Source organism: Pocillopora damicornis, chromosome 9, assembly GCF_964200805.1.
Source record: "Pocillopora damicornis chromosome 9, jaPocDami1.2, whole genome shotgun sequence".
Classification (NCBI taxonomy): domain Eukaryota; kingdom Metazoa; phylum Cnidaria; class Anthozoa; order Scleractinia; family Pocilloporidae; genus Pocillopora; species Pocillopora damicornis.
In genome coordinates, this window is record NC_142678.1 from 16,403,164 (window position 1) to 16,427,478 (window position 24,315).

The 24,315-nt window shown below is 38.9% G+C and overlaps 6 protein-coding genes across 8 annotated transcripts; all 6 read right to left on the reverse strand.

Moving 5' to 3' along the window:
• Nucleotides 1-281: 281 nt before the first annotated feature.
• Nucleotides 282-5,697, reverse strand: LOC113672466 (uncharacterized). The gene is made up of 7 exons (XM_027188754.2): nucleotides 5,366-5,697; nucleotides 3,971-4,063; nucleotides 3,506-3,562; nucleotides 2,701-2,751; nucleotides 2,048-2,362; nucleotides 1,570-1,814; nucleotides 282-1,321 (listed from the first exon to the last, which is right to left on the reverse strand). The coding sequence occupies exons 1-7, from the start codon at nucleotides 5,484-5,486 to the stop codon at nucleotides 923-925; spliced, it is 1,281 nt and encodes a 426-aa protein (XP_027044555.2). The 5' UTR covers nucleotides 5,487-5,697; the 3' UTR covers nucleotides 282-922.
• A 1,351-nt stretch (nucleotides 5,698-7,048) lies between these two features.
• Nucleotides 7,049-11,764, reverse strand: LOC113672464 (uncharacterized). Of its 2 annotated transcripts, none has more exons than XM_027188752.2 (7): nucleotides 11,633-11,764; nucleotides 11,315-11,394; nucleotides 10,543-10,563; nucleotides 9,944-10,003; nucleotides 9,568-9,615; nucleotides 9,099-9,113; nucleotides 7,049-8,101 (listed from the first exon to the last, which is right to left on the reverse strand). In XM_027188752.2, exons 2-7 carry the CDS (start codon nucleotides 11,388-11,390, stop codon nucleotides 7,563-7,565), a joined length of 759 nt encoding a protein of 252 aa, XP_027044553.2. In that variant the 5' UTR covers nucleotides 11,391-11,394; nucleotides 11,633-11,764; the 3' UTR covers nucleotides 7,049-7,562. The 2 variants fall into 2 exon arrangements, with proteins under 2 accessions (XP_027044553.2, XP_027044552.2); XM_027188751.2 differs by having other exon boundaries at nucleotides 10,501-10,563.
• Nucleotides 11,765-13,938: 2,174 nt separating this feature from the next.
• LOC149040389 (uncharacterized) lies at nucleotides 13,939-15,885 on the reverse strand. 2 transcript variants are annotated; one of them, XM_089182396.1, is made up of 3 exons: nucleotides 15,609-15,885; nucleotides 15,307-15,380; nucleotides 13,939-14,293 (listed from the first exon to the last, which is right to left on the reverse strand). In XM_089182396.1, the coding sequence occupies exons 2-3, from the start codon at nucleotides 15,371-15,373 to the stop codon at nucleotides 14,112-14,114; spliced, it is 249 nt and encodes an 82-aa protein (XP_089038522.1). In that variant the 5' UTR covers nucleotides 15,374-15,380; nucleotides 15,609-15,885; the 3' UTR covers nucleotides 13,939-14,111. The 2 variants fall into 2 exon arrangements, with proteins under 2 accessions (XP_089038522.1, XP_089038524.1); XM_089182398.1 differs by having other exon boundaries at nucleotides 15,458-15,619.
• A 603-nt stretch (nucleotides 15,886-16,488) lies between these two features.
• LOC149040390 (uncharacterized) lies at nucleotides 16,489-18,342 on the reverse strand. The gene is made up of 3 exons (XM_089182394.1): nucleotides 18,264-18,342; nucleotides 17,950-18,021; nucleotides 16,489-17,262 (listed from the first exon to the last, which is right to left on the reverse strand). The coding sequence occupies exons 2-3, from the start codon at nucleotides 18,011-18,013 to the stop codon at nucleotides 16,934-16,936; spliced, it is 393 nt and encodes a 130-aa protein (XP_089038520.1). The 5' UTR covers nucleotides 18,014-18,021; nucleotides 18,264-18,342; the 3' UTR covers nucleotides 16,489-16,933.
• A 997-nt stretch (nucleotides 18,343-19,339) lies between these two features.
• On the reverse strand, nucleotides 19,340-20,938 carry LOC149040391 (uncharacterized). Its single transcript, XM_089182395.1, has 3 exons — nucleotides 20,843-20,938; nucleotides 20,644-20,736; nucleotides 19,340-19,998 (listed from the first exon to the last, which is right to left on the reverse strand). The coding sequence occupies exons 2-3, from the start codon at nucleotides 20,720-20,722 to the stop codon at nucleotides 19,700-19,702; spliced, it is 378 nt and encodes a 125-aa protein (XP_089038521.1). The 5' UTR covers nucleotides 20,723-20,736; nucleotides 20,843-20,938; the 3' UTR covers nucleotides 19,340-19,699.
• Nucleotides 20,939-22,417: 1,479 nt separating this feature from the next.
• LOC113672423 (uncharacterized) lies at nucleotides 22,418-24,080 on the reverse strand. The gene is made up of 3 exons (XM_089182391.1): nucleotides 23,969-24,080; nucleotides 23,508-23,582; nucleotides 22,418-22,885 (listed from the first exon to the last, which is right to left on the reverse strand). The coding sequence occupies exons 2-3, from the start codon at nucleotides 23,575-23,577 to the stop codon at nucleotides 22,482-22,484; spliced, it is 474 nt and encodes a 157-aa protein (XP_089038517.1). The 5' UTR covers nucleotides 23,578-23,582; nucleotides 23,969-24,080; the 3' UTR covers nucleotides 22,418-22,481.
• Nucleotides 24,081-24,315: the final 235 nt, after the last annotated feature.

Consider the following 24,315-nt stretch of genomic DNA (forward strand, 5'->3'; position numbering starts at 1 on the left):
TTTTGTGCATTTCCTTTTACCGGAATATAAAACTGGTTTGCACATATTGCCTTCTCGTCGACTTTTAAAGTGCAGCTTTTTTTATTTAAAATAACATTCGTTAAAAACTTGTAATTTTTCACCTAAAACTCACGACGCATTGTTTTGGCATACGAAATTCTTTATGCAATAGCATAATGGCGTCATTCTTCGTGATTACTCAGAAAGTTTTATTTCCAAATTTTCGATAAAAATGCCCAGAAAACTCTTCAAGAAAACCGCAATAACTGAGAGAAATAAAATATCATTTTGATGTTTAATTAAGTCAAAGAAATATCTTTTTACAAACTGATCAAAGGGGCAAAACACAATCTCTTTTACATTTCCCTATTTGAACTTATTAAATATTTTTCATTTTAGCTACTTCATTGATATACACACCCTACCTTATAGATTTTTACAGGTGCACCTTACTATAGGAAATGTCTCCTCTGAAGGAAGATCTATATAATCAGCAATGTATTGGCCTGGGGGTATTGAGTGCACTGAAAGTTTCAAGGCTTTTCAAAGAGCAGTAACGGTTAAAAGTCGAGGTTCATTTTGAAATAACAACCTCTCTCCCTGAGGTACTTTACAACAATATCTCATCCCTCCAGATGCTTTCATAAATGTGTTGGAAACAGACATCATCTTTGATGTACGCTTAACACTTTGTAAAAGTTAGAGCTTAGTAAGTTAGGTCTCATTTCGGCATGGGAGTAACCCCAGCCGACACTTAGGGGAGGTTTTGAAGTTTACGGAACAAATTAAGTATGTATAAACCGTCTTAAACATTGTCCTTTGCATTCTTTCCGGAGATTTGCCGACTCTAGTATACGAGCTTGAGCCACTTGGAAGGTCAATCCAATGAAATCGTTTTGTGTCGGACAACCCTTTTCGAAACTTAATCGTCATTTTCGTTGTCGTCTTTGCTCTCCGAGCTTCCTTCTAAGGTTTCTTCATTATCTGCTTGTTCTTTAGACTTTCCACTGTCTTGCTCTTTATTTTTCTCTTGTGGTATTTTGATGTCATCCTCCACCTTATGTTGTCGTTCGGTCTCTTCTTCACTTACTCTCTCGTCACCACTTGCTTCGTCGCTCTCTACTTTGTTGGTGGTTTCCTCTTCGCTGTCTGATGCTCCTTTCTTTGTAACCTTGTCCCTTTTCCCTGCTACTCCACAGCAATCAAGCGGACAGTACGTAAAACAGTTTCTTTTGCAGGCCGAGGGACATTGCGATTGAGGGAATGCTGGCATAGGAGGAGGCTGGAAAGGAGGTGGAGCCATAGGGGCCATTGGCTGAACCTAAAAGGTAATTCAGTGTAAAATTTTATCCTCCTATCTTTTTTGATGCCTTTTTTACGATTTTTAACACATCACGTGTGATCTAACACTTAACGACGGCACTAGTCAGTCAGAACCCAGGATTACGAATGGTACTGTAACATGACAAGGAAGACCACCAGAGAGCTTGTGTGATCTTTTCGTGTTTGTTTTTGATCAGAGTAAAAAGTGTAAGTCAGTTGTTGTCAAAAGGAACGTTATTAACTTACTGGAGGGTACACTGGTGCAGCAGGCGGAGCGACTGCTTGGGCCTGGGTTTGAGCCATCATATTGGGATCACAGCAGCAGCAATCTTGCCTCATGGAGCACTGTGTTGTGCAAGGATCCATGCAATTTCCCTGACAGGGTATCATGTCCGAACTGGTGTCATTACTATACTGGTAAGTCCAGTTATAACCGTTAAAGCTTAAATCAATAGCATTGTAGTTGGGTTGTGAGGGCGGCGCCTGAGGTGCTGTAAGGAAACGACAATATAATTTAGGCCTTTTAACCAAAGGGTTAAAAAGTGAAACGCGTTATGCCAACATGAATTACTGCAATCATGCAACCATACAGCAATGCAGCTATGCAAACAGTCATCCATGTAACTATGGAAACTTGGTTGATATTCAAGCATGCAGTGATTGTTGCAATGCAAAGACTGCTAAGACACTTGGTAAGCGACTTCAGCCAACGTCGCTCTCTCACCTTGCGGATTGTATGGGGCTTGTGGAGTCTGCGGCGTAAGTTTGCTTGCATCTGCTGCATGAGCTGGGTGATGATGGTGGTGATGATGATGTCCGTGATGCAAAATGCGGTGATGGTATTTCTTCAAATGTGGCTTTTTCCCGTGTTTGTGATGATACTTCTTTGGTTTTGTTTTCTTCTTCTCATCGACAGGTGTCACAATATATGGGACTTTAAAATGCACAAGAAAGGAACCATCTTTATTCTTTTTAGGCTTGTTTTCTTCATCTTTATTGTCGAGAACTTTCTTTGCACCAAGGTGAAGAAGGGACATTTCTGTTTATAAGGATGCAAAAAAACAAAGAAATGAAAATATTGAGAACAAGTATGGACAATATTTCATTTTAAACTTTAATTGCAAGGTGTAGAAAGATACGATACTGATAATTTCAATCGCAAAACGCCAACCATGATTGTGTTAAAAAAATGCCAGTCATTCTATCAATCTTCACCTTGCGAGGCAAAGAAATCAGTGAGAGCCGATGAAAACAAATAATCAACGACAGTTGGGCGGGGGCAGGGGAGTTGAGAGAGAAGTAAGTTTGTAATTAAATATCTTTGCGGCATGTTTTCCATTTTCATTAAAAGATATTAGGCGTCTGATAATTTTTTACCTTTTTGCTTGTCGGATTGTATATCTTTTGTCCTTTGTTGGGCGTGATGACCTGTAGACATGACCACCATTTTGGGTGAAGTGTTAGTCCACGACGTGATATATCATTCAATTGAGCTTACTAACAATTTAAAGTCTCTGAATCTAATACCTTGATTGTTCAGTGAGTCAGTTAAAAAATGTTTCTAAAGTGGGTTACTGAAGTCTGATATACATAGTGGTAGCGACGCTTAGTACGAGGCTGTTTTGATCCATCCTACTTTTAGATAACTGATGACGGAGTTGTGCCTAATTTAAATGAAATTCAAAGTCAGGCTCGACTGATATGTTATAAAATTTCAATTCTCGTGAGAAATGGCTTTAGCCACACGCATAACATTAATGATGCTACTGTGCGTGGTAGCACCTTGTCACGATGAATACAAAGATTTTACTGCGTGAACATGTGTGAATGAGGCTAACAAACACAGAAAACGGAAGTAATTGTTTTAGTCATTGAGTAAGCGCCTATTAACGTTCTTAAAACGCAAAGCCCTTTACATCCCAACATGTTCTCCATACTGATCACTATAAATTTCCTAAGGTGCTATCGAGGAGAATTTTAGTGTTTAACAAGAAAGAACTGCTTTAGTTAGAGATCATTTCCATTATTCCCTTAAGCTTATGCTTGAATATTGTGAGGGAAGATTACATGCCAGTCACTCTTAGAGGTTAAAGGGTTAACTCGTTGTGTTACAGTTGTGTTACAGCCGTAAGAACGTGTTAAGCGCCTGTTTTTACAAAAGAAAAATTAGTATAATTCTCACCAACTGCGTCGTTTAGGAAATCTGTGACCTCTTTTGCAGCGTCATTAACCTTCTTTCCTAGAAATGACGAGACATAAACGTTGCAAAGCTGAAAACTAATGGTTGTCTTAGATTAGCTTCCATGAAAGGAATATCCATATTTAGTATATATGGAGGGCGTTCAATGCATGCTCTGATTGGCTATTCAAACTCCCAATTCCCTTGCTATTCACCTTCGAGAAACGCGCGCGGGATTTAGGCTCGAAAGTAGTAAAATCATTTCATGAACAAATAAGATTCAATCGTACTTTTTGCTGTATTATTTCACTGTTTTAGAATATACTAAAACAACAATTTACTTCATTATCAGTGGCTAGCGCGGTAAATATCCATCACTAACTGCTTCTACTTCGGTGAATATTTGTCAAATATAGAAAAGATATTTGCGAGTAAGCCGAATTAGTCGTTGGATCAACAAAAACTTACCTATTTTGGCGTCAAGCAATTTAAGAACAGCTCTTCCTGCCTCTTGTTCTACGTTGTGGTAGTCTACTTTGTCTCTTCTTGAGCCTGGAACCACTGCGCGAAATAAAATGAGGCGTCTTTCATTTACCAGCAGGAAAACAAGCATAAAGTAAAATCAAGTTTGGTCTTGCAAATGTCTCAATTTAAGATCTCTCGTTAGCTAATAGGGCACTCCTTATGGGGCCATAATCAGGTTCAAGATTCTGGTGTCAAAAACAAGACGAAACAAACTCAGCTGGAATAATCTGAAGCTAGAAGATACGACCAGTGCTTAGAAGGAGATATAGGATGCGTTTTCCCCTCAATTTTTAAATTAGACAATACGCGCGTTAATTCTTACGAACCTGGCTTCTAAGTACCGTCGGAGCGTATCCTGGTTTCTAAGCATAATTGATTAGAAACATTGTTTATCCTCCTAAATGGCTCGCTAATATATTGTAGGACGCCCCTATCAAATCGCGAAGTTCTACAAAGCCTTCTGATAGTGCGAGAGTAGAGTGTCTGCCTAGGAACACAACGCGATGAACCAGAGAGGGTTCGAACCCCGATCTCTCGCTCTGTATTCAAGCGCATTCACTATTCATTGAGCGCACCTTCCAAACCAAAATGGGTTGTAGTCACCGTTTGGTGTCGGGAGACAAAAACTTCCATAAATGTATATGTATTAAATCATGCCATTACTACTGGAATTTGAGGCTTCAGAAGCCAACTGTTACCTTTGTGAAACATAGGGGATTCGAGAAGAACTTTGGATCATCGGTACAAAGGCAATGGTGGCTAAGGCTTCGGAGATATTTTTTGTGTCAGATGTGCTTAACCTTGATACGGTCCAGATGAAACCATTCAAGGATTTATTTTCATTATGTTGATAATGATCGCTAATCAACTCACACCTTTAATACAACGACCACCCATTTTGGTTGGCGAATATTTCATACCGCTAAAGTTCTAAATATGTCCACCTCATGACTTTAATTAAAATGGAAGACGACTGATTAGGAACAATCGGTGAATCATAATCATCTGCCGGGCTGTGACTATTGGCGACGTTTACGTCAATAAAACTACTTACTTACTTACTTTGTTTATTTGACATTGTTCTATGTAGTGCAATTATTTACTGACTTCTTACCTTTGCTAAAAATTTTTTCCTAATTTGACAATCAAAACAAGAAACAGCGCGCTTCAGTTTAAAGGAGGATAGTGCCCTGTGGTTACTCATTGACCCGCAGGTGAAATGACTCCACGAGTGCAAGTTTGTATTCTCTACTACTGACAGAGTAATTGTGTTTCGTCCTTATTAAAATGACAAGGCGTAAATAGTTCTGGGGAGAGATAAAGCACAGATACACTTACCTTTAAAGTTTTTCAGCGCTTTTCCTTTTTCATCTATGAAATCAGGGTCCTCCACGAGAGCACTTAGTGCAAAGCTTGACCAACAGAGCACAACCAGCAAACAAAGAATAGATCTTTTCATTCTGACCTCTTTTGCTTTGTAAATAAATCGACGAAGAAGCAATTTGATTTTGCTATGGCTATGGTAGAAAAAGAACTTTTCAAGGTTTAGATAATCATGTCAGAAATATGTTGAAGGGTTTTTTTCAAGATCAAACAAAGACACCTCAATGGCTCTACCACAAAGGTCTTCCTCATGAATAATTAACTACCACATTTACTCGTAGATACCCGTTATGTCGCAAGTCCGTGTTATCCAATGAGAACACACAGATGACTCAGAAAAAGCAAACTTGCTAGTCAATAAGTAAATTAATGACTGCCGTCAAATACTACGTCTTGGCTCGTGTCTTAGCGCCGTATATAGGGCACAGTCGCAAAAGGCCTTGTTCCATTAGATCAGATATCTATCATGAATTTCTAACATCCATTTGCAGGTATTGCTTGAGGTGTCGCCCGGAATAAGAGATTTGAACGGAAAAAGCTGTTGTGGAAAAACTTTATAAAACGGACAAAGAAATTTTAGCGGCAGGGAATCATTTCCGCTTTCAAATTGTCCAACAATACCTAAGATCGCGTTGATTTAAGAAACACCAAGATATTTGGAAAATTTTACGGGGCAAGGAAACTTTTCTTGCGTTTCTCTCAGTTGTGAAGTAAATGCCATTGAAACAGGTACCGGTCAGTTTGAATTTACTTACGAGATGTCTTCATTTTACCTGCCTGCGAGAGTAAAATCTTCTCAACACCAGATAAGCGAAATTTCTGTAAGTTTACAAGAACTTAATGAACCCAAATTTGAAATTTGTTGGCGTTATATGCCAGAGCCTTTATGCGATCTCTTGGTTGAGTAGCGCTGTGCACTTAATTTCCTCATGAATAATTTACAGCCCGTAAGAATAAAAGTTTTGTAACACAGGAAGAAAATCTATAGTAAAAGCGTCCATAATATGTATTATGAAAGTTGACCATGGAGAGTAAAGACATGTTCAAATTGGAAAAAAAAACCATATATACTCAAATTACAACTCCGATTTAGAAGATAGTGGTTTCCAGGGTAAGTGTTGATCCGAAACAATAGGAACAAGCCGAGGGTCGCCGAGGTTCATGGAGCATTCTGGGAAAATTTCGTTCATATAATTTACCCAAACTATCTTACATGTCTTAACTAGCAGGGAAGCCTTTGATTTGCATCGATGTGAGGAATGCTTCCTTTGGGGACGTTGTTTTCATAAATAGCACGACCTCAACTGGTGAATGATGATTTTTCTGTGATGACTCATATTCAGGAAAGAGGTTTTCCTATGTGCTCAAGAGCTAATCGGCGACGATTACATAGATATCTATTATTCATTTTTTGTTGGCAATTGTTTCAGACTTGCGAGCAGTGATGATAGAAATTATGTTTTCGTCCATAATTGAAAATTAAGTCCAAAATGTGGTTGATCAATTGAAACTTGTGAATAAATTGTATATTTCCTCTATTTTCAACCAATGATATGTATCCCCACAAGAGCAGAGGATGATAACCTTGCACTCTTTGCTTTACGTCCAGTGTAAATTTGACAAGACAAGACAAATTGCTGAACTATGAACTCGTTTTTATTTTTTCGAAAAAGGGAAAGAAGAAATAAATCCTCTTGACCTTCAAGAAAGTCTGGCAGACCCAATTTATCTACACTCCTGTCAAGAAGCAGATACTTATCGGGCTCTTTAATATCACCAAATGTCTTCTTAAGGGTTATGATGTGGAAAAACCTGTATAACCGTAGTAAAGAAATCACCTTCGTTTTACCAACATTCAAGACCCTTATACTAGAAACAGGCATAATCTATGTCGTCGAAAGCCACAGTAATGTTGAAGTTAAGTGTCTTTATGTGTGGCTTTTCTTTCCTAAATTCCAAATTTTTTATAACCTTCTCTAAATACAAATTGTTAGCTATTCCGTTAAGCCAAAGCCTAGAGTTAGCTCGGGAAGTTGTTTTAGGAAAGAGAAGTATGAACACCTTTTTTTCTGATTGATAACTATAAGCATATTAAAACATGCTCGCTTCGTCTTCCACGATGTCTGACCCGTGTAAATCTATTTTTGAAAGACTAGTGGCACATTGCAAAGCGTGACGTTAAAGATCTCGTCTTACGGTCGTGGTGGTGAATCACTGACTTCTTTCTTCGACAGCACTGCGGTGGGCAGGGTGGGGCACAATTTGTGGCTAAGCAGCTCTGTCCACATCCGCCAGGCGGAGGCTGCGGAATGACTACAGGTTGACCATAACCAGCTGGGGGTGCGAATCCTGGTTGAGGTCCCATAGGGGGATATACGGGTTGAGGGAATGGCTGGGTAGCCATAGGGGGAGGGGCACCCATGCAACACGAAGGCTGATATGTCGGTGCGCATGCATCAGGGCACGGACCTGCCCCAGAACCGACGGGTGGAGTAGGTGGTGGAATAAGAATATCGGCACAGCAAGTCTCAGAGCACGATGGAGCACATCCAATTGGATCTTTGCACCTGGCGGGGTCGCAGTATCGAGGCTGGGGACACGGATTGTATGCAGCTGGAGGACCTGGATGTGGGTGTCCCCCTAGAGGACCTACAACCTTATATGGTAGTTTAGGCGTCGAAGTTGCCTCAGCTACGAAAGGAAAGGAAAGAAAATGGATTAGCTTACATTTTTGACAACAGTTAGACTTTATGTTTCCTATATTTCTTTTTGCCAAACAGTAATTTGTCGAAAGAGATCGCACTTGCGGTAGATACATTCTACCTAAAAGTGTAAAATTTAGTGAAAATTACAAAGAGTCAAGGCTCCCGAGCTTTAACTCGGTGGCAGACGATAATGATCAGGTCATTCGCTTTTCAAAATGTGCTTCCTCTTTCCTTTCTATAAGTTGTTGTCAAACATGCAAGCATAGAAAACTGAGCCAGAAGTTAAAGATGGGAAGCCTTGCCAAACGTTCAAGAAGAGGAACAGAGAATTCTCAAGAAACTTGTCTCAAAACATTAATCAGAACAAATTTATTCCTTCAAATCATATTATAAAATCAATCTGTCCTAACCGTAAACCAATCTAAATTTAAATTACATTTCGTTGAAAAATCATTGATTATCAAAGTTCAATTATTGTATTAACTATAGCATTCTTGGAATGATTTCTAAATCAGCTATGTAATTCCTTGGACATCCAAGGAGTACCATCACAGTTCTATTTACAGCTGAGAGATGATTGACTAAGTCTCAGTGTTTGTGCGAAGTTCTCTTTAGTTGTCCTCTCTTGTGGTGCTTGCAGCATTGTGGTGGGCAAGTCGGTCCGCATCCATCAACACAGGTAGTTCCACAAAGAACAACTGGGGGACCGGCTGGTGGTGGAGGTGGGGGTGGGGGAGGGGGTGGAGGGGGTGGAGCTTGGCAACATGAGGGAAGATTCATTGGTGCACAAACTGAGGGACAAGGAGCAGGCATTGGTACTGGCAAGGGAGCAGGGCAAGGACCAGGTGGTGTGCAGGGTGGGGGCATGGGTGTTTGACAACAATTCTCCATACAGGCTGGTGCGCACACTTGGGGACAGGTGCCAGGGCAGATTCGGGGTTCAGGGGCAGGGGTGGGGACTACGAGAGGAGGTGGTCCTTCACCTTCAGTTGGTGGAGCTGTCAGAACAGAATAAGGAAAACGAAATTAAATCTGTGCAAAAGGCTGTGGACAGAAAACACCTACTGCAGTAATGAAATGTGAACTGAATGTCAATTAGGCACCAGCCGAAATAGTAACAGTGTTGTATATTACTCCCTCTGATTGCAAAACTAATTTAGCAGTCTAAGTTTTTCGTTTCAATAATTAACACTTTGTTTGCTTCTTAGTAAGGAAAACAAAAACCTCGAATCAAAGAAACAAAAAAACTCGAATCCCCTTTACACACCAAGAGTACCCTAAAGTCTACTCGAACGCTCTGCTAGAAATTTAATCTCTTTCATTTTTTTGTCTCTTATGACAAACGAGAATTGACGCTTTACCACATAGAGGTTATCAAATTACCTTGAGTGATTTATGGCAAAAAAGCTCAAAGTAATCTGGACAATATTCCAAGAAACAAAACAAGCATACCTTCTTCGGTGGAGCCGGATTCTTCTCCACTTCCGGCTGCGGATGCACCTATAATTATGTTTGAACGAGAAAAAGTTTTGAGCTTGATAATTGACACAACGTAACCCGAATAGTCCGCGAGGAGTAAAGGCAGATATGACAGATGCATTGAGCATTGCTTTATTTCCTATCAAACTTTGTTTTGAGTTTTATTTTTCCAAGTCAATGGCGGATGAGCAAAGACACGCTCGCCAGGTCTGGATTCTAGGCGAAAATGTGTTAGTGGAGACCATTTTCAGATCACGGATGCTATCCTCAAGTGTGTGTGTATGTTGCCTACATGTAAAAAACGTCTTAACAGGCTAAAGCCCTAAATGTGCACATGCTACCCACTTACCAGCAGCACTTCCTGAGGCTTCTTCGGCAGCAGGTTCATCATTCTTCTTTGTGTCTTCGTCTATGACAAATTAAGAGGAAATCAGAACATTTTGCACGGCCTTTCTCTGACAAGCAACGAAAAAAGCCAGAAACTATCGCGATTTTCCCAAGGAAGCCGCTCTTGCAGAAAGTAGTGTAACCTTGGTTTCTTTGACCGTATATGTGTACGGCATAGTAAAGCAAACATGATCTAGGAGGTTTTTCTAACATTAAATTCAGTGTTTCGGCTGCCTTTAATCGTTTCAATCAAGATTAAGAGGTGCATTCGTGATCTTGTGAGGTGTTCAAATTATTGTCATGTTCATTTTTAAATTTCGGAAGCATCACCGTACCTTTTGGAACCACTTCCAAGCTTCAGCAGTCTAAAGTAAGTGCGGAATTAGGGAATTGCAGTTCTAATCTTTTCTTAGTAACGTTAACCATAGCAAATCTGCACAAGCCATTACATACGGTGTCCGTTCCACATGCAAATTTCAGTTGAAACATGGGCATGCAAATGAGCGATTCATTGATTACCTTTCTCGGGCCCCGTATGAATGAGAGCTTTAAGGAGCTTACCGTGCTTGGATTTCTTGTGTCCTTTTGTAGGGGAGAGAAGAAAAAGAAATTTAAAATTAAAAGAAGGTTAGCGGTATAAAAGAACTTTTATACCTAACTCCCTTAAATAACTTGACTCTTTCACTAATCATTTCTGAGAAATTGTGATAGCCATTGTGTGAAGAGTTTTGTGAGTATCAAGTAACCTTACACATAAAGTCAATTATGACGCAGATCACAGACAGTCTTCTCACGTGTGTTTTTACCCTGATCATCAGATACTCGAGAAGAGATCAAACCGCTTAACTAAACTTAACTAAAGTGAAAAGTCGGAAACTATGCAAATTTAAATTCTTCGTTTTAAGTATTCTTCTTCAACAGTTCACAAATTTAAGGAGTTAAAATGGTTGTAACTAAGATGGTTTTACGTTTTGTTGTGGTAGCTTGATTCAACCTAATTTTTCTCAAACTGTCACAGTGTTACGCACTAAATTACAGTTAAATTTCATAGCACTATCGGGAAGAGATTAACGCTGAAAAACCCCTCCTATTAAGTTGATTAAGAGGGAAACATTGCATTCGATAAAATATTAAATTGTTTAGTTAATCCAACCGTGGCCTTCAAAAGTGGTTCAAGTTTAGATTGCACACTTTGCACACGGTGAAGTGTATTTAAATAATTCTTTGCTCTCAGAAGAGGAAAGAAGATACTTCAGAGATTTGTGAAAACTTTCTATGATATCAACTGAAACTAGGACACAACCATAAATATTTTTAGAAAAGACCCTCTTACCTTTTAAAGACTTGGCGTCTAATGTAGAAAGTGTTAGTCCCAAAAGGACAACAAATACGAAAAATCTTATCCCCATTTTCCTGAAGGATTGAAAAGAAAGAACTCGTCATAGGTTGTGAAACAATTTAACTCAGATCTACGTACAATCCATAATTGTTTTGGCTCGGAAGTGTTCTGGTTCACCAACTTGAAGAGCTGAGGACAACTTAGGCGAACCCGAAATTTTAAGTGCCTTCCAATGCGTCACGGACTTAAACACATTCTGAGCTCGCTAAAGGTGAATTAAGATGGCTCTATCGCTTAAATTTCACGTTTTACCTTCTTCCGATAACCTTTTCCACCCAAGAGAAAATGCTGTTTGTTGTTATTTTACCACAGGGGGAAATAGAAGGGAATAATCCTCGTTATCTACTCATGATGTAAGAATAAGCAAGGGTTATTGACCTGCCCTTCACGGTACCGGTTCAAACCATTGTTCTTTAGCTTTTGAACCGTTCAATTTTTTATAGAGACCAGGCAAGGTCTAAAATGTTATTAGATTTCACTTGGATGCGAGCAAGCGAAGGCCAAATGTCGTGCCGGTTATATTAAGTAAATCACTCATGCACTGATGATCAATTCAAGAAGCGGAAGAGGATGAAATCTGAAAAAGAACCGACAGAATTGTAGATGGAAGTAGAGAAAAAAACATCCGCCAAGGTGTTGATAATATTAGATAACGTCGAGCAAGTAATGTAACACTGGTGACAGAAGCCTCAAAAGCTACTCCGAAGAGGTTTTCGTTTTCTTACCGAGATTGGAAAGTATATCTATGCGCGAGCTAATTCAATTTAAAACCTTACAAACACTTAAAATGGCAACTGTGAAAACCTATCGACGTTTGCATTCTCTTTGAATGGCGATCGCTGATTCTCAGCCATTAATAATAGATTGCGGTCGATTTGGTACTTTAATTTTAGATTTTCTCTCAATTTTTTCAATCATTTTTGAACCGGGCTGTTTTGAGACTTGCCAACGTAAAAGCTTCCTTCATGCAGAATAATTAGCCTTTTTCTTATGTGAGCGTTTTGAAAAATCAGTTGGATAATCTGGCCATTATATACGTTTATCGTCTGCTCACAACCGGAGACTGCTAAACAAACATTTTATCCCTTGATGCGTTTAGCTGGTGGGTTTTTCGTGCTGGTATTGAAAAAGATGAAAAGGTATCATAAGGCTCGTATCGGTTCAGGCTACACTATTTTTATTTTCAGAGAAGCTGTATCCTCGATCTATGATTATTAAATGAATTAAAAATCTCATTATCGGACCAGAAAAATTAAAATAATTAGGAACTAACTTTGTCGGTATTCTCAGCTAACTGAGTTTGGACACCGAGTCCGTTAGAGCAATTTTCGATTGATTGTCGAAGGCAACCTGGGATCGCTTTGGTTTTGATCTTCTCTGTTGTGATTGGCTCAGTTAGTTTGCCTGCTTTTACTTTGAGTTCTCATTGGCTTCTCGTGACATTTTCCTTTCATCTGATTGGCCCATATGATTACTTTGGATAACTAAACGAGAACATCGATTAGTACTTCTAATCGCTTTTCGAACAACTTGGCATACTAAACGGCTGTGAATATATGAAAGTCATATATTTGAACTGCGGATAAAGACGTGAATATGATAGCGATCTCCGCAGTAATGAATACTACTTAGGCAATAGTGAAAAGAAGGCCTGAAAAAAAAATTCAGGCCTTTACGGGATTTGAACCCATGACCTCTGCGATTCCGGTGCAATGCTCTACCAAATGAGCTAACAAGCCAACTGGTAGGTGGTTCCAAATAAACCCGTGAAGTGGTGAATAAACGGCTGCGGAAATATGAAAGTCATATATTTGAACTGCGGATAAAGACGTGAATATGATAGCGACGTTCTCAGTAATGAAAAGAAGTCCTGAAAAAAATTCAGGCCTGTACGGGATTTGAACCCATGACCTCTGCGATACCGGTGCAGTGCTTCTTTTCACTACTGCTTAAGTAATGTTCATTACTGCGAATATTACATGCAAAGCTGTGCTTTCACTGTCTGTTATCACGAAAAAACAGTAATTACGATCTCAACATTTTTGGGTCTTTTCGTAAAGGCGGGAAATAGAACATGATCATAGTCACTCTCTAGTCTGAATTAACTGGTTGATATTATGCAATTGTGGAGTGTTTTTATTAGGGTAAAAAGCGTCCAATCAGTGTTGTTTTATACTGAGTATCGTTGAGGTGGGCCAGCGAATGAACTATAAAGCAGTTTCTGCAGGTACACAATGTGTTAGGTATATTAAGATTTCCAGCAGCAGAACATAAAGACAAAAAAACAACAACAGCAACAAAAATCAAGAGTTAAAATAGTCTAGGAAAATAACCCTAAGCGAAGCCGAAAACTTTTTGCTAACGAGGTGTTCGTAAGTTAGTTTCTTCGTTTTCACATGAAATAGCTATACGTAATATGGAAAAAGTCTTTCCCTCTGTGTGATTTCTGATAGTTGAATGCTATTATGTTATTGACTGAGTAGAAGAAGACCAGAACAAAACAAAGTTTTAGTGGTATAAGAAAGAAAATATAACTACGTCAAATCAAATACAATAGATTAAGAGTCTTCGATATGGTTTTTTTATAAATTTTTTTTCCTTCGAAATTTCACATGGCTTTATTTTGGCTTTCAAATCAGTTTAATTCGTTCCAATATGAACTAACAATCATTGAACGAAATGCAGAGAAGTACAAAATTTCTTTCGCATTTCTTTTCTGTAAATTCTTCATTTATCTTCTTCCGGCGGGGCCTGGTGGAGCGGGTGGTCCGGGTGGTCCAGGAGGTCCGGGTGGTCCTGGTGGTCCGGGATCTCCGGTTGGTCCTCGTCTTCCCGCGTTACCAATAGGGCCTTGAGGGCCTTGGGATCCTTCGGAACCAGGATACATGTAATTGTATTGCGCATCCCTTTTGGCTGAAATGTCAAGCAAAATCAACGTTTAGCTTTCTAACTACTTTGAATTCTCAAGATCTCACCAGCTGTCATTAAATCTATTGTCTCATCAAGACAACCCTCCTTGCTCGCGGTTTTTAAGTTTGTCAGCTTTCATTTTATGTTTTCTGCATGATATATTGAGATTATGAAGGAAGTAGGTAGTTCATCACTTCGAGGTAGTTCTAGATAATTGTTCAAGTTCCTCTTGATCCGGTCTTAATCCCGCCATCTTAGATCATAGGTGACTTTGTTCCTTACATCCAGAGGTTTTGTGTGCGCCTTTTCGCCTAATCAAAGACATATTTCTTGGATATAACAACAAGTGACATATTCAGATTTTTCCATTTGTAGCATATTTCTGTTGTTAAAAGAAAAATAATTTTCACGAGAAAACAGTGGAGGGTTAGAAATAATAGCAGAAGAGTGAGGAAGAAAATGGTCCAGTAATTGGAAAAGCAATCAAAACACTGTCAATCTTCACTGATGCCTTCAATGGAACTACGAGGCCACATATTGCGACTACATTTATATTGCTTATTTTAAGCATTCTTTACCCAATTCAAATTGACTAAACGGCAGTCACTCATTCTCTTTAAAAACCTTACATTTTCCACCAAACACTGCACAAATCTGAGTATGAGGTTTTCTAGTAGCAACCGAAATTTGGGGACAATTGTCATTTTGGCGGAAAAAAATTGTAATAGCTGCCTCAAGTCTCTATCTCTTGGAATTTTGCAAAATTGTCTAAATGCAGGTTATCAAAAAAAATGTAGTGATATCTTTGGATTTTAGAAAGGCCTTGTGTAGATATAATTATACCCACTTCTTACGCACAAATAATAAGCAAAATTCATCAGGGTGGGTTTGTCGTTCCAGATTTTCTATTAAATTTTACGGCTAAACCATTTAATAAAAGATGCACTCTCTTTAGAGTCGAAAGGGCTTTGCTATGGAGAAGGAAATAAGATATGTTGATAAGCATTTTTACTTACTCTTGATTGGATCAGCGGCACAGAGTACCAGTCCAATGGCAATCAACAGCAGAATCCGGATATTCATGTTTAGTCTCAAGTAAACAAAAACAAAATTTAAATTTAATGTAAATGAATTAAACGAATGTTCGACAGAATTATTGACCCGTACTCTTAAATTTTCTTTTGTCAATGATGTGACGGCTCTGCTTTTTACGTAAACGGTCTTCCGTGGTCTTCTTTCATTGAATACCTTTCCAGCTTAACTACTCTATTAGTCATATATAGATATGTTCACGGCTTCAAACGATGAACGGACCTACCTTCTAGTCCCTCCTTCAAAACAAACTGCTTAACGCTCTGTTGTTCAATGATTTTATTGTGTGATCTCAACCTCTCAAGCACGTAATTCAAAACATATTTGAGAGCTTACGTTTATCAGACGACCCGACAACGCGCTCATGCGCAGGAGTGGAACAACTTGAGTTATAGTAGGAAACGGGGCCGATTGCGAGTCTCTTCTTGCCTTGATTTTATTTGCATTCTTCATGAAAAGGGAAATACGCGCAAAGCTAAAGCGCAGTTGCCCTAATGAACTGAAGGTGGCATATTGATTGTGGGCGCATTTTATGAGAACTGCTTCACAATAAAAACACTGAAGCGGAACGACTGGTGAACACAGTTTTAGTTTATTGCAGGTGTCTTAATTCTACTGCTGTCGTTTTTGATCTTCGCTTGGGTTGAGTGAGTGCGTTTTGTAGTTGAGCAGAACGACTGGTAGTTTTGGTGACACGTGAAGTAAGTAGGATAACTTCATAAGATACAGCGTGACAAATTTTTAAGCGCGCGCGGTTTAAAGACACGAAAATATCTATCACGTTACGTCAATCAGTATTTGAGGGTGAAAGCGGTAGACTAGAGAATTTCCGCATAAAAACTGCATAAGTGGCTGGGCAGCGAAGAGCCTGAGGAAGCTCGTTCCTAACGTTGAGGATTTAACAAACCTGACATGTTATAGGTGATACCAAAATACTCAAAGTCTATTAAAAGAGAAAATATCATGCAATTCTCGACCAGCATATACTGCCAAATTTAATTTTTTGAGTTAATGGGACGTACCAAAACGCTAAAAGAGTTTGCTGTGAAAACTAAAGGAAAGCATTCAAATCGCAATAGACAAAGCGATAATGAAGGCTACTATGATTTATTTGTTAAATCTTTTTATTGGCTCTTGTTACATCAATTTAGTACAAATCCCTCGCACGAGTCAATGTTACAAGATAATGTTAATTATACTTGTTAGTAAATTTTCCCTTTTCGAATTCACTTTCATACTGATAACTTCTTTTTAGTAGTGTGCAGCACCTCTCTTGCAAAACAACATTATACTAATGCGATAAAAAGAACTTATTAAAACTAATGATAATCTTATAACATTACCATCATAAATATAACCTTTATTAATAGTATTCTTGTCAATGTTGTAAATATTAGAAGTGGACGTAAAAGATAAACAAAATGGAACGCATAACCTTCGTTACATCACTTCAAAAGCGAAACAACAATTCTTGAATGTCTTATCAAGTCGGTAAGCTGGTACATAGAATAAAAAAGAGTTGTGATGGTTATACACGATTCCAAAACAGATTTACTTCCCTGGGGGCGGCACCGCACAACACGCAGGAGCAGGTGGAGCAGGGGGTGCAGGAGGTCCTGGTGGTCCGGGTGGTCCCGGAGGTCCGGGGGCTCCGCCAATTCCCGGGGGTCCTACAGGTCCCATCACTCCTGGGGAACCCTGTGACCCAGGATGTCCCTGTGGTCCAACGATAGGTGCTGGCTGAGGCTTCATCATGTCTGACACGGCTGGGAGAGGTGGGTCGGGTGGTGCTGGTGGAGGACTGCCGCAGCAGTCTGCAAGGCAGTTTGGGGCACACTGTGGAAGACAGCCAGCTCCGCATGGGAAGGCTGCACGCTTTGCTATGAAACAAGCATTTCATTCCATTTAGCTCATACACGTTCGATTGCTATAATATCTAGGGTCGTTTTTAGAGTTCGACTTCTATTCTGTCAGTCAGTCAGTCAATTAGTCGGTCAGTCAAAAAGCGAGATGATTAATTTTTCATTCAGTCAATCGGTTACTTGGTAAGGTCTTTTAAGGAAGATGCCAATCAGTCAGCCAGTCAGTCGGTCAGTCAGTTAGTGCCTTCGCCATCCAATCGTTTTATAAAAGGAATAAATTTGGATAGGTTTTTGATGAGCCAGCCGTCAAAATTGTGGATATATGCAAGCTCGGTCATGCTAATGACTCTTCAGAATTCGAGGCTCTTGTGTGCCTGGACCTCAGAACGCAAACTTTTCTAGATATAGAGGAAGTGAGCGATAAATATTCTCTGAAACCGCTATCTCGAGGCAATTCATTGTGTTGGTTGTAGCCCTGTTGTATAGATAGTACTTTTTAAAGATGGAAAAAAAATCAGCGAAGAATTTTGGTAATACCGAGTAAGCTCAAAGCAAGTCCGAGAGATTTACATTGGGCTTCCACGCCATCTCATTATTTAAATCTAAGTTTCTAGCTTATTTTTCTTTTTATTCTATCAATTAAAGTTACTGGTTTGGTATTTGGGTTTGGTGATAAGATCTATACCAAACTGTATTTGTACTTACTGTGCATCGACGAGGCGGTGTAGGCCAGCCCCAGGGTGAATAGTACAGCCAACCGATAATCCATGATTTGTTCTGTAACAAAAGGAAACTAGGATTCGTTAGATGCACCCATGAGAAATCATCCTTTCAGTGCTAACTACTGATTTCAATGAGCCCCACTGATCATAAAGCTATTTGTATATTTTGAATAATATCATTTGCCAAATTTAAATTTGGTATCTTGATAGTTGTATTTTTTCCGATGAATTTCATATTCTTTTGAGAATAAACACTCTTAATCATATTTCTGTTTAGAGAAGAATGACACGTCTTACCTGACACTATTATCCAACGATCACGAAGAGGCAAGCAACTTTCAAAGATGTCCTCTATTACTATTTAATGAGTTAAATCGGCGGTGAGTTATCAATTTTTTTCTATTGTTACGTGTTTTGATTACATTCTTGTGCAGCAGGTTTTTGAAGTGAAAGTTGTAAACAAAATTTTGATAAATGGCAGGTATTTCATGGTATTTTTGATAAATTTTGATTCCGTTTAGAAAGGTTGAGGTGTATTCAACGAGACAGCGATGAGATTCAGATTGAAGCAGTATTTTTTTCTCAGGGCATAAGTAATATAACGGAAACACGTGTGAAGGAATGAGATGTTGGTATGAGCCTTTTGAAAGTTTGTTATATAAAAGAACTGATGCGCAACTTCACTGTTATTTGCTTGCATCTATGATGCATGTGGATGTTTTTTCAGGCACTTGACAGACACGTCAAAGTTTCTGTCTGAGGTTGAGTGATCCAAACCGATGAACTCGGGGAAAGTTCAGATGTGCACGTTGCAATTCATTAGTCTGCGTTGATCATATATTTTATCTAATCCCTTACCTGCCCCCTTTCAGTTGATTTTAATCAGGTTAAATAACGATAAGTGTAAACGTAAGCTTTCACTTTAATTTGACGGAATGGATAAACTTGACCGAGACAAGTGAAATTGTCTCTTTATTGAAGAAATTGACCGCTGCCAAAAGTTGGTTGTGAGCTGTTTTGCTTTGAACACTTATCTTCGTGCAAATATTCGATATGTTGGGGATGACAAAAATTGTGTCGTAGGGAAATGACAAAACTATAACTATATATATTCTTCAAAATAATATTGATCACGGTACTCTCTCTTTAACTTGATACCGCTTTGTTCTACCTATTTTATGATTTGCGAGCTGTTTGGGGAGTTTGGTCTCCTCATCATTATAAGGGATCTCATGTACTTTTTGAGGACAACGGCAAAAAAAACATTGGAAATTCCCAGTGTTCCCATAAAATTTACTCTCGTGAGTGCCTGATTGCGTGGTTTGAAACAAAATAGCAAAGAACAACAAATGAAAAGAAGTGAACAAACATTATAGGAGTAAAAGGAATTTCAAAATTTTATTGAGTTTTGTTCTCAATATATAAGAACGATGTCAGCGATATTGCTTCAAAAAATCAGGAAAAAAAATTAATAAAAAGTGATTCTTGACAAGGAGCGCCTTCTCTAAAGCAGACAACCAGGTGTTCGCCACAACACCAGAAGGAACTAATAGAATGCAAAAAACTGATGCGGCGTGATGTTAATTTAAATTGTGGAAATGAAGTAGCGTTATAACCCAGAAAGGAACGACGAAACGAGTTTGTTTTCTCGAAAAGATCGAGACTGTGATTCCCAACGCTATTCAATCACTTCAGTTGTTTTTGGTAGAGTTTACAACTTCTCTATCAGGTACTTAGCGTCCCGGGGGTCCCGGAGGTCCGGGTGGTCCTGGTGGTCCAACGCAGCCGGGGCATCCTCTAGGTCCATGAGGTCCTGGCAATCCACAAATTCCTGCGAATCCTGGCGGTCCGGGGATGAGCTGTGGTGTTGGGGCTGGGTATGGGGGAGGCGGTGCAGGAGGAGGTGGGTATGGGCCGAGTGGACGGGCTGCACAACACGAAAATATACAGTCTCTTCTGCAAACGTTTGTGCAACACTTTTCACAACAGGACCGAGAACAAGGCAGTGGATTACTTCTTAAGACCTTGTTGACTGAAAAAATGCAAGAAAAGTTTATTAGTTTTATGGTATAGAACTAAATTTTTATGAACAAAGATATAAATCTCCCCCGGATTTAATCAAAAAACCCAGCGTAAGTATAAGTGGAGCAAAAGAGAAAAGTAAGTTTGATTCGAAAGCAGCTTTCTTCTTTTGCGGATTTTGGCGACACTTTTTATGAGGAAGACTGTTCTCGCAGTTAGGAACTAACGGGAATATATAAGGAAAACTCTGATCACTTTAATATAGTTATCTCTGTGAATGAAAAGTTGAAAATGCTTTCTCTACGATGCTTACTACAAACAGGTGTCTTTGTCAAGTATCAATATAACTTATGGACCTTCATAGGGAAATGGGAGCATCTTTGCTCGTTATTATAGTGTTGTGTTACCAAAATATTGAAGATTTTACAAATACCAATTTCTGATTTTACATAAACTTTCTTTCCTACTTTCGTCAATTTCAAACTACTGGTTGAGTGTGAGATTTACTAGAGTTGACAGGTAATTTTAAGTTCGTTCTGAAAACGTTTTTGATAGGTGATGCATCGTGGAATAAAGAGATTTTAGATACTGCTGGTACTTCACGACTTAAACTCGGACTAAAGGATGATTCTTTTAAAAAGACAAAGCAACTTACGGAATTCTTCATATGGTTTCGCTTCGGAGACATAAACCACAGATATCAGCACCACCAAAACTATAATTTTAAAGTCCATTTTGATTGAGCGGCCTATTAAAGGAAATAGGAAACAATCATTAGTACTACCAAGGAATAGCCGCAGAAATTAAAAAGTAAAACTTTCAAGAAAGAAGTCGGTATAATATCATAATTCCACCTTTCTGGAAGTTTGCCAACTTCCTCCTGTCTACGTGTTTTCCTAACAGAGGTGAAATGAACGTTTTCAACTATCTTGCATTATTTTACCTGTTAGTGAAAATTGAAAAGTCTGACGCTATCTGCTGAACACCTCTGTTCATAAACATAACTGGTGTTCTACAGAGTTTTTCTCTTAAGTTTGTGTCAACCTCTCGGATCAATGTCAATATCTTAGCATTTGCTCACCTACCCTTCCCCAATTCAACAATAGTTAACTGACAAAAGGTAAGGTTTAATGTTGGGTAGGAGGCGGGAGGGGAGGTTGGTGCGCAGTTGCTCAAATACTGATATTGATCCAACTTCACAATCAACAACAACCTTCACCTTGAAGACCGCATTATCATCACTATGTACATGTAAGTTTCCTTAGTTTAGATTTTGACTGTAAAGTTAGAGTGTTTTATAGCTCATGACTTCTGTAATCCAAACAGAACGTTTTGGCTTAAGACACGCTGTTTTTGGTGTCTTAGCTAAGAGATGCTCCAAGCGCGATTTTGTGAGTATAAAAATGATTACATCGAGTGCTCTTCTCAACGATTTCCCTGTATCCAGTTTCACGAGTTATGATCGTCGTAAATTCTCTTAGGGACTGTTGCACGTGATTAAGAGGCAGATAAAAGCAAAAGCTTGAAAAAAAGATTAAAGGAGATATAATCAGTTATAAAGAAAATCATCATCATGTTTCGTAAATAATGCAATTAGGAAGATTATGACTTGAAATCGAGAAAGGCTCTCTCTCGCACTTCTTACATGCACTGTTGCACTTTCATTGGCAAAAGTGTGATAGTGAGTGTAATTGAATCAATTACAGTTTCTCGTAAAGATAAAAGAACTGCCGTTGTTCAATTATAATCGTATTCATGTCCATTTCATACATCAAGTAGTGAGGTTAATTGCAATGGGAAGCAGAGAACGCTAATCAGTTACGTTCAAGGGGTACGTTTTAAATCTGCGAATTATACCCCCCTCGAATGCCAATATTTAAACAGAGTAAACCCATTTGGGTTAAATTTGAAAATTTTCCGTTGTTGCCTCCAACGTTCTTAACATTGTGCATAAGCTATGAGCCTTCGGATTGGATCGCTTCGGAACCTTTTCAGTTCCCCTTTTTTTTAGAGCAAGTTACGACTTCAACTATTTTTGAGTCATGCATTTGGCAAATGCAAATGAAATAATCCTGCCTAAACGTTTGGGAACGCTCCCCTTTCTCGAACATAGTCCTACTCGTATATAATGGACAAGCTCGTTCATTTTCAGTTGTAACTGAAAACAAACTCGCCAAGATTTTACTCACAAACCCATTGGACAATGCTGAAGTTAATATCCTATTCATGATTTTAAAGAAACATCTGACTTCCAATGTGGCTAGATCAAAGGAGAAGGGGGAATGCAAGGAATTTATTTACCAGTGTTCCGAACGTTTCGGCCAGGATTGCACCTTTTGTGGTTCTGTCTGTTCTGTATAGCTAGAAAGTATTAGAGGAACCCTAAAGTATTGGTCAGTGGTTAAGTCTTTCACGCATTCCAATCCTGGTCTGATCTAATTGTAATATTTATTTCAAGAAGTCAAAGACGGTACATTATTGATCTGTGACAAGTTAATGCGATTTGTGCGATTTTTTGCAGCATGCCGGGGCAGGGCAGCATTTTGAAGAAGGAGGGGCTCGAGGAGGTGGGCATGGTGCTGGTGGTGCACGAAGTGGAGGTGAGCATGGGGGTGATGCAGGAGGGAGACCAACACATCCTTGACGAGGACTCTCAGGACAACCAGTTTGTCCCATAGTTAATGGTGGTGGTACCGGTAGTGCCATTGGTTGTGCCATTGGCATGCACGGGGGTGCTGCTGGGGGCATTCCTATCGGTGGTCCAGGAGGGCAGGGAGCTTGCAAGGGTGGCGCACATCCGACACCTCGTGGGGGCTCACCACATCCCTGTTGCGCCGGTATCTGTGGCATCATTGGCGGTGGAGGAGGTGGGCAACACGGGCAACAGCTTTTTGCATCTGATGAAATATCGTTTAAAGAATTAGCTTTTCGCTTGATACATGGCAGCGATTGATAGATTTGGTAAAGATAATCTTATTTTCAGCAGAAATTTATCCTCGACGGAGAAAGTACCTAACAACGGGTTGTTTATGAAGGAAAATTGGACAGGATAGGCCAGATGCATTATAAAATAGTTGAAACTTGAACAATTTTATAATGATTTTATTCCAAGTAATTTATATATTTTTATGACTAAATTTGAAAAAGTGAGAGCTTGGAATGTGATCATTAGGATCGTTCTCATTCCAGTGTAAAAAAATGTTTCAAACCAAATTTTAAAACTTCGGTTTAAAATCAGGAGGAAAATATTAAGAATAGAAAGGAAATTCGACATTGGCACCTGCCAACGTCATCACATAGTTTTGACGAGAAGTAATAAATTTCTATTACGGAATGTAGCTCTGTAAATATGTCGAGAAGCTCAATGTCGGTTTTGAAAGCTTTCAAGGTTATTCTCCCTTTAATAATTGTTACTCTCCAGTCCCTGTCTAGTGACTGGAATTTTTTTGATAAGTGGTTCTCTTTCAACGACATGGTTGACACGTTAAACACTCACACAGTCAGAATGGGAACTCTTACTTTTTGTCGATCTTGCCTGTGCACAGCCCACTAATGCGACGAGTAAAACAGTCAGTAAATTGCAATTCATCTTACCTGCAAACAAGAAAACCATTAGCTGATTGTATTGAATATAACCCCTCTTTAAATCGAAAAGGGTCCTTAGAATAGGTTCTTAGACTCGGTGGTCACGAGAAAATAACAAGGAAGGCAAATAATTAAAAGAGTAACAAACAGCGAAGAAAAGGAATTCAAAGTATTTTGGAAAGTGGTTCAAGTTTAGTAAACTATGAAAGGAAATCGAATTTATTATAGATCGGTGTGGTGGAAAGTAAAATAAGCATGTTAGTTAGTTTCGAAAATCGCAAACTTCAATAAAAAAAATATGTCCCGAATACTTCTCTTCGATGCTACTGAAGATTATAGATGAAATGAATTGAAAAAGAAACTTAAGGAGATAAAATTAAAAAGACTATACTCACCAGCTTTCTTTTTCCTGCTAAGGCTGTATAACAACTGACTTTGACTCTACCACTGACTTAAATTACTACTTCTTCGGTGAGTTAAAAGTATTTGCTGTTGCTTTTATTTGATTACGTAATGGCCATTACCAAAACAGTTATCAAAATTTGATTGGTTCAAGAGTTCATACTTAGGATGAAATATATTGGTTGCCATAGGAGCTAATGCACTGAACATATTTTCAAGTGAATCAACCAGTGGATCAATTACAGACGATGAAATATTCAAACTGTTTGGTTTAGCAAATTCATGATTTTTTCTTTTAGCCAATCATGCAAGGGTTATAGAAAGGTTTCCGATAGAACCT

Bases quoted from the DNA above. Each gene is read 5' to 3' on its own strand.
- LOC113672466 (XM_027188754.2), bottom strand. From the start codon at position 5,486: ATGAAAAGATCTATTCTTTGTTTGCTGGTTGTGCTCTGTTGGTCAAGC. The intron at 4,064-5,365 runs GTAAGTGTATCT...TATTTCGCGCAG, and splicing joins AGCGCTGAAAAACTTTAAAG to TGGTTCCAGGCTCAAGAAGA. The intron at 2,363-2,700 runs GTAAAAAATTAT...CCTTATAAACAG, and splicing joins ACAATCCGACAAGCAAAAAG to AAATGTCCCTTCTTCACCTT.
- LOC113672464 (XM_027188751.2), bottom strand. From the start codon at position 11,390: ATGGGGATAAGATTTTTCGTATTTGTTGTCCTTTTGGGACTAACACTT. The intron at 10,564-11,314 runs GTAAGAGGGTCT...CCCCTACAAAAG, and splicing joins AGACGCCAAGTCTTTAAAAG to GACACAAGAAATCCAAGCAC. The intron at 10,004-10,500 runs GTAATCAATGAA...AATTTGTCATAG, and splicing joins TCATACGGGGCCCGAGAAAG to ACGAAGACACAAAGAAGAAT.
- LOC149040389 (XM_089182396.1), bottom strand. From the start codon at position 15,373: ATGAATATCCGGATTCTGCTGTTGATTGCCATTGGACTGGTACTCTGT. The intron at 14,294-15,306 runs GTAAGTAAAAAT...TTGACATTTCAG, and splicing joins TGCCGCTGATCCAATCAAGA to CCAAAAGGGATGCGCAATAC.
- LOC149040390 (XM_089182394.1), bottom strand. From the start codon at position 18,013: ATGGATTATCGGTTGGCTGTACTATTCACCCTGGGGCTGGCCTACACC. The intron at 17,263-17,949 runs GTAAGTACAAAT...CTTGTTTCATAG, and splicing joins CACCGCCTCGTCGATGCACA to CAAAGCGTGCAGCCTTCCCA.
- LOC149040391 (XM_089182395.1), bottom strand. From the start codon at position 20,722: ATGGACTTTAAAATTATAGTTTTGGTGGTGCTGATATCTGTGGTTTAT. The intron at 19,999-20,643 runs GTAAGTTGCTTT...GCATTTTTTCAG, and splicing joins GAAACCATATGAAGAATTCC to TCAACAAGGTCTTAAGAAGT.
- LOC113672423 (XM_089182391.1), bottom strand. From the start codon at position 23,577: ATGAATTGCAATTTACTGACTGTTTTACTCGTCGCATTAGTGGGCTGT. The intron at 22,886-23,507 runs GTAAGAGTTCCC...ATATTTCATCAG, and splicing joins ACAGGCAAGATCGACAAAAA to ATGCAAAAAGCTGTTGCCCG.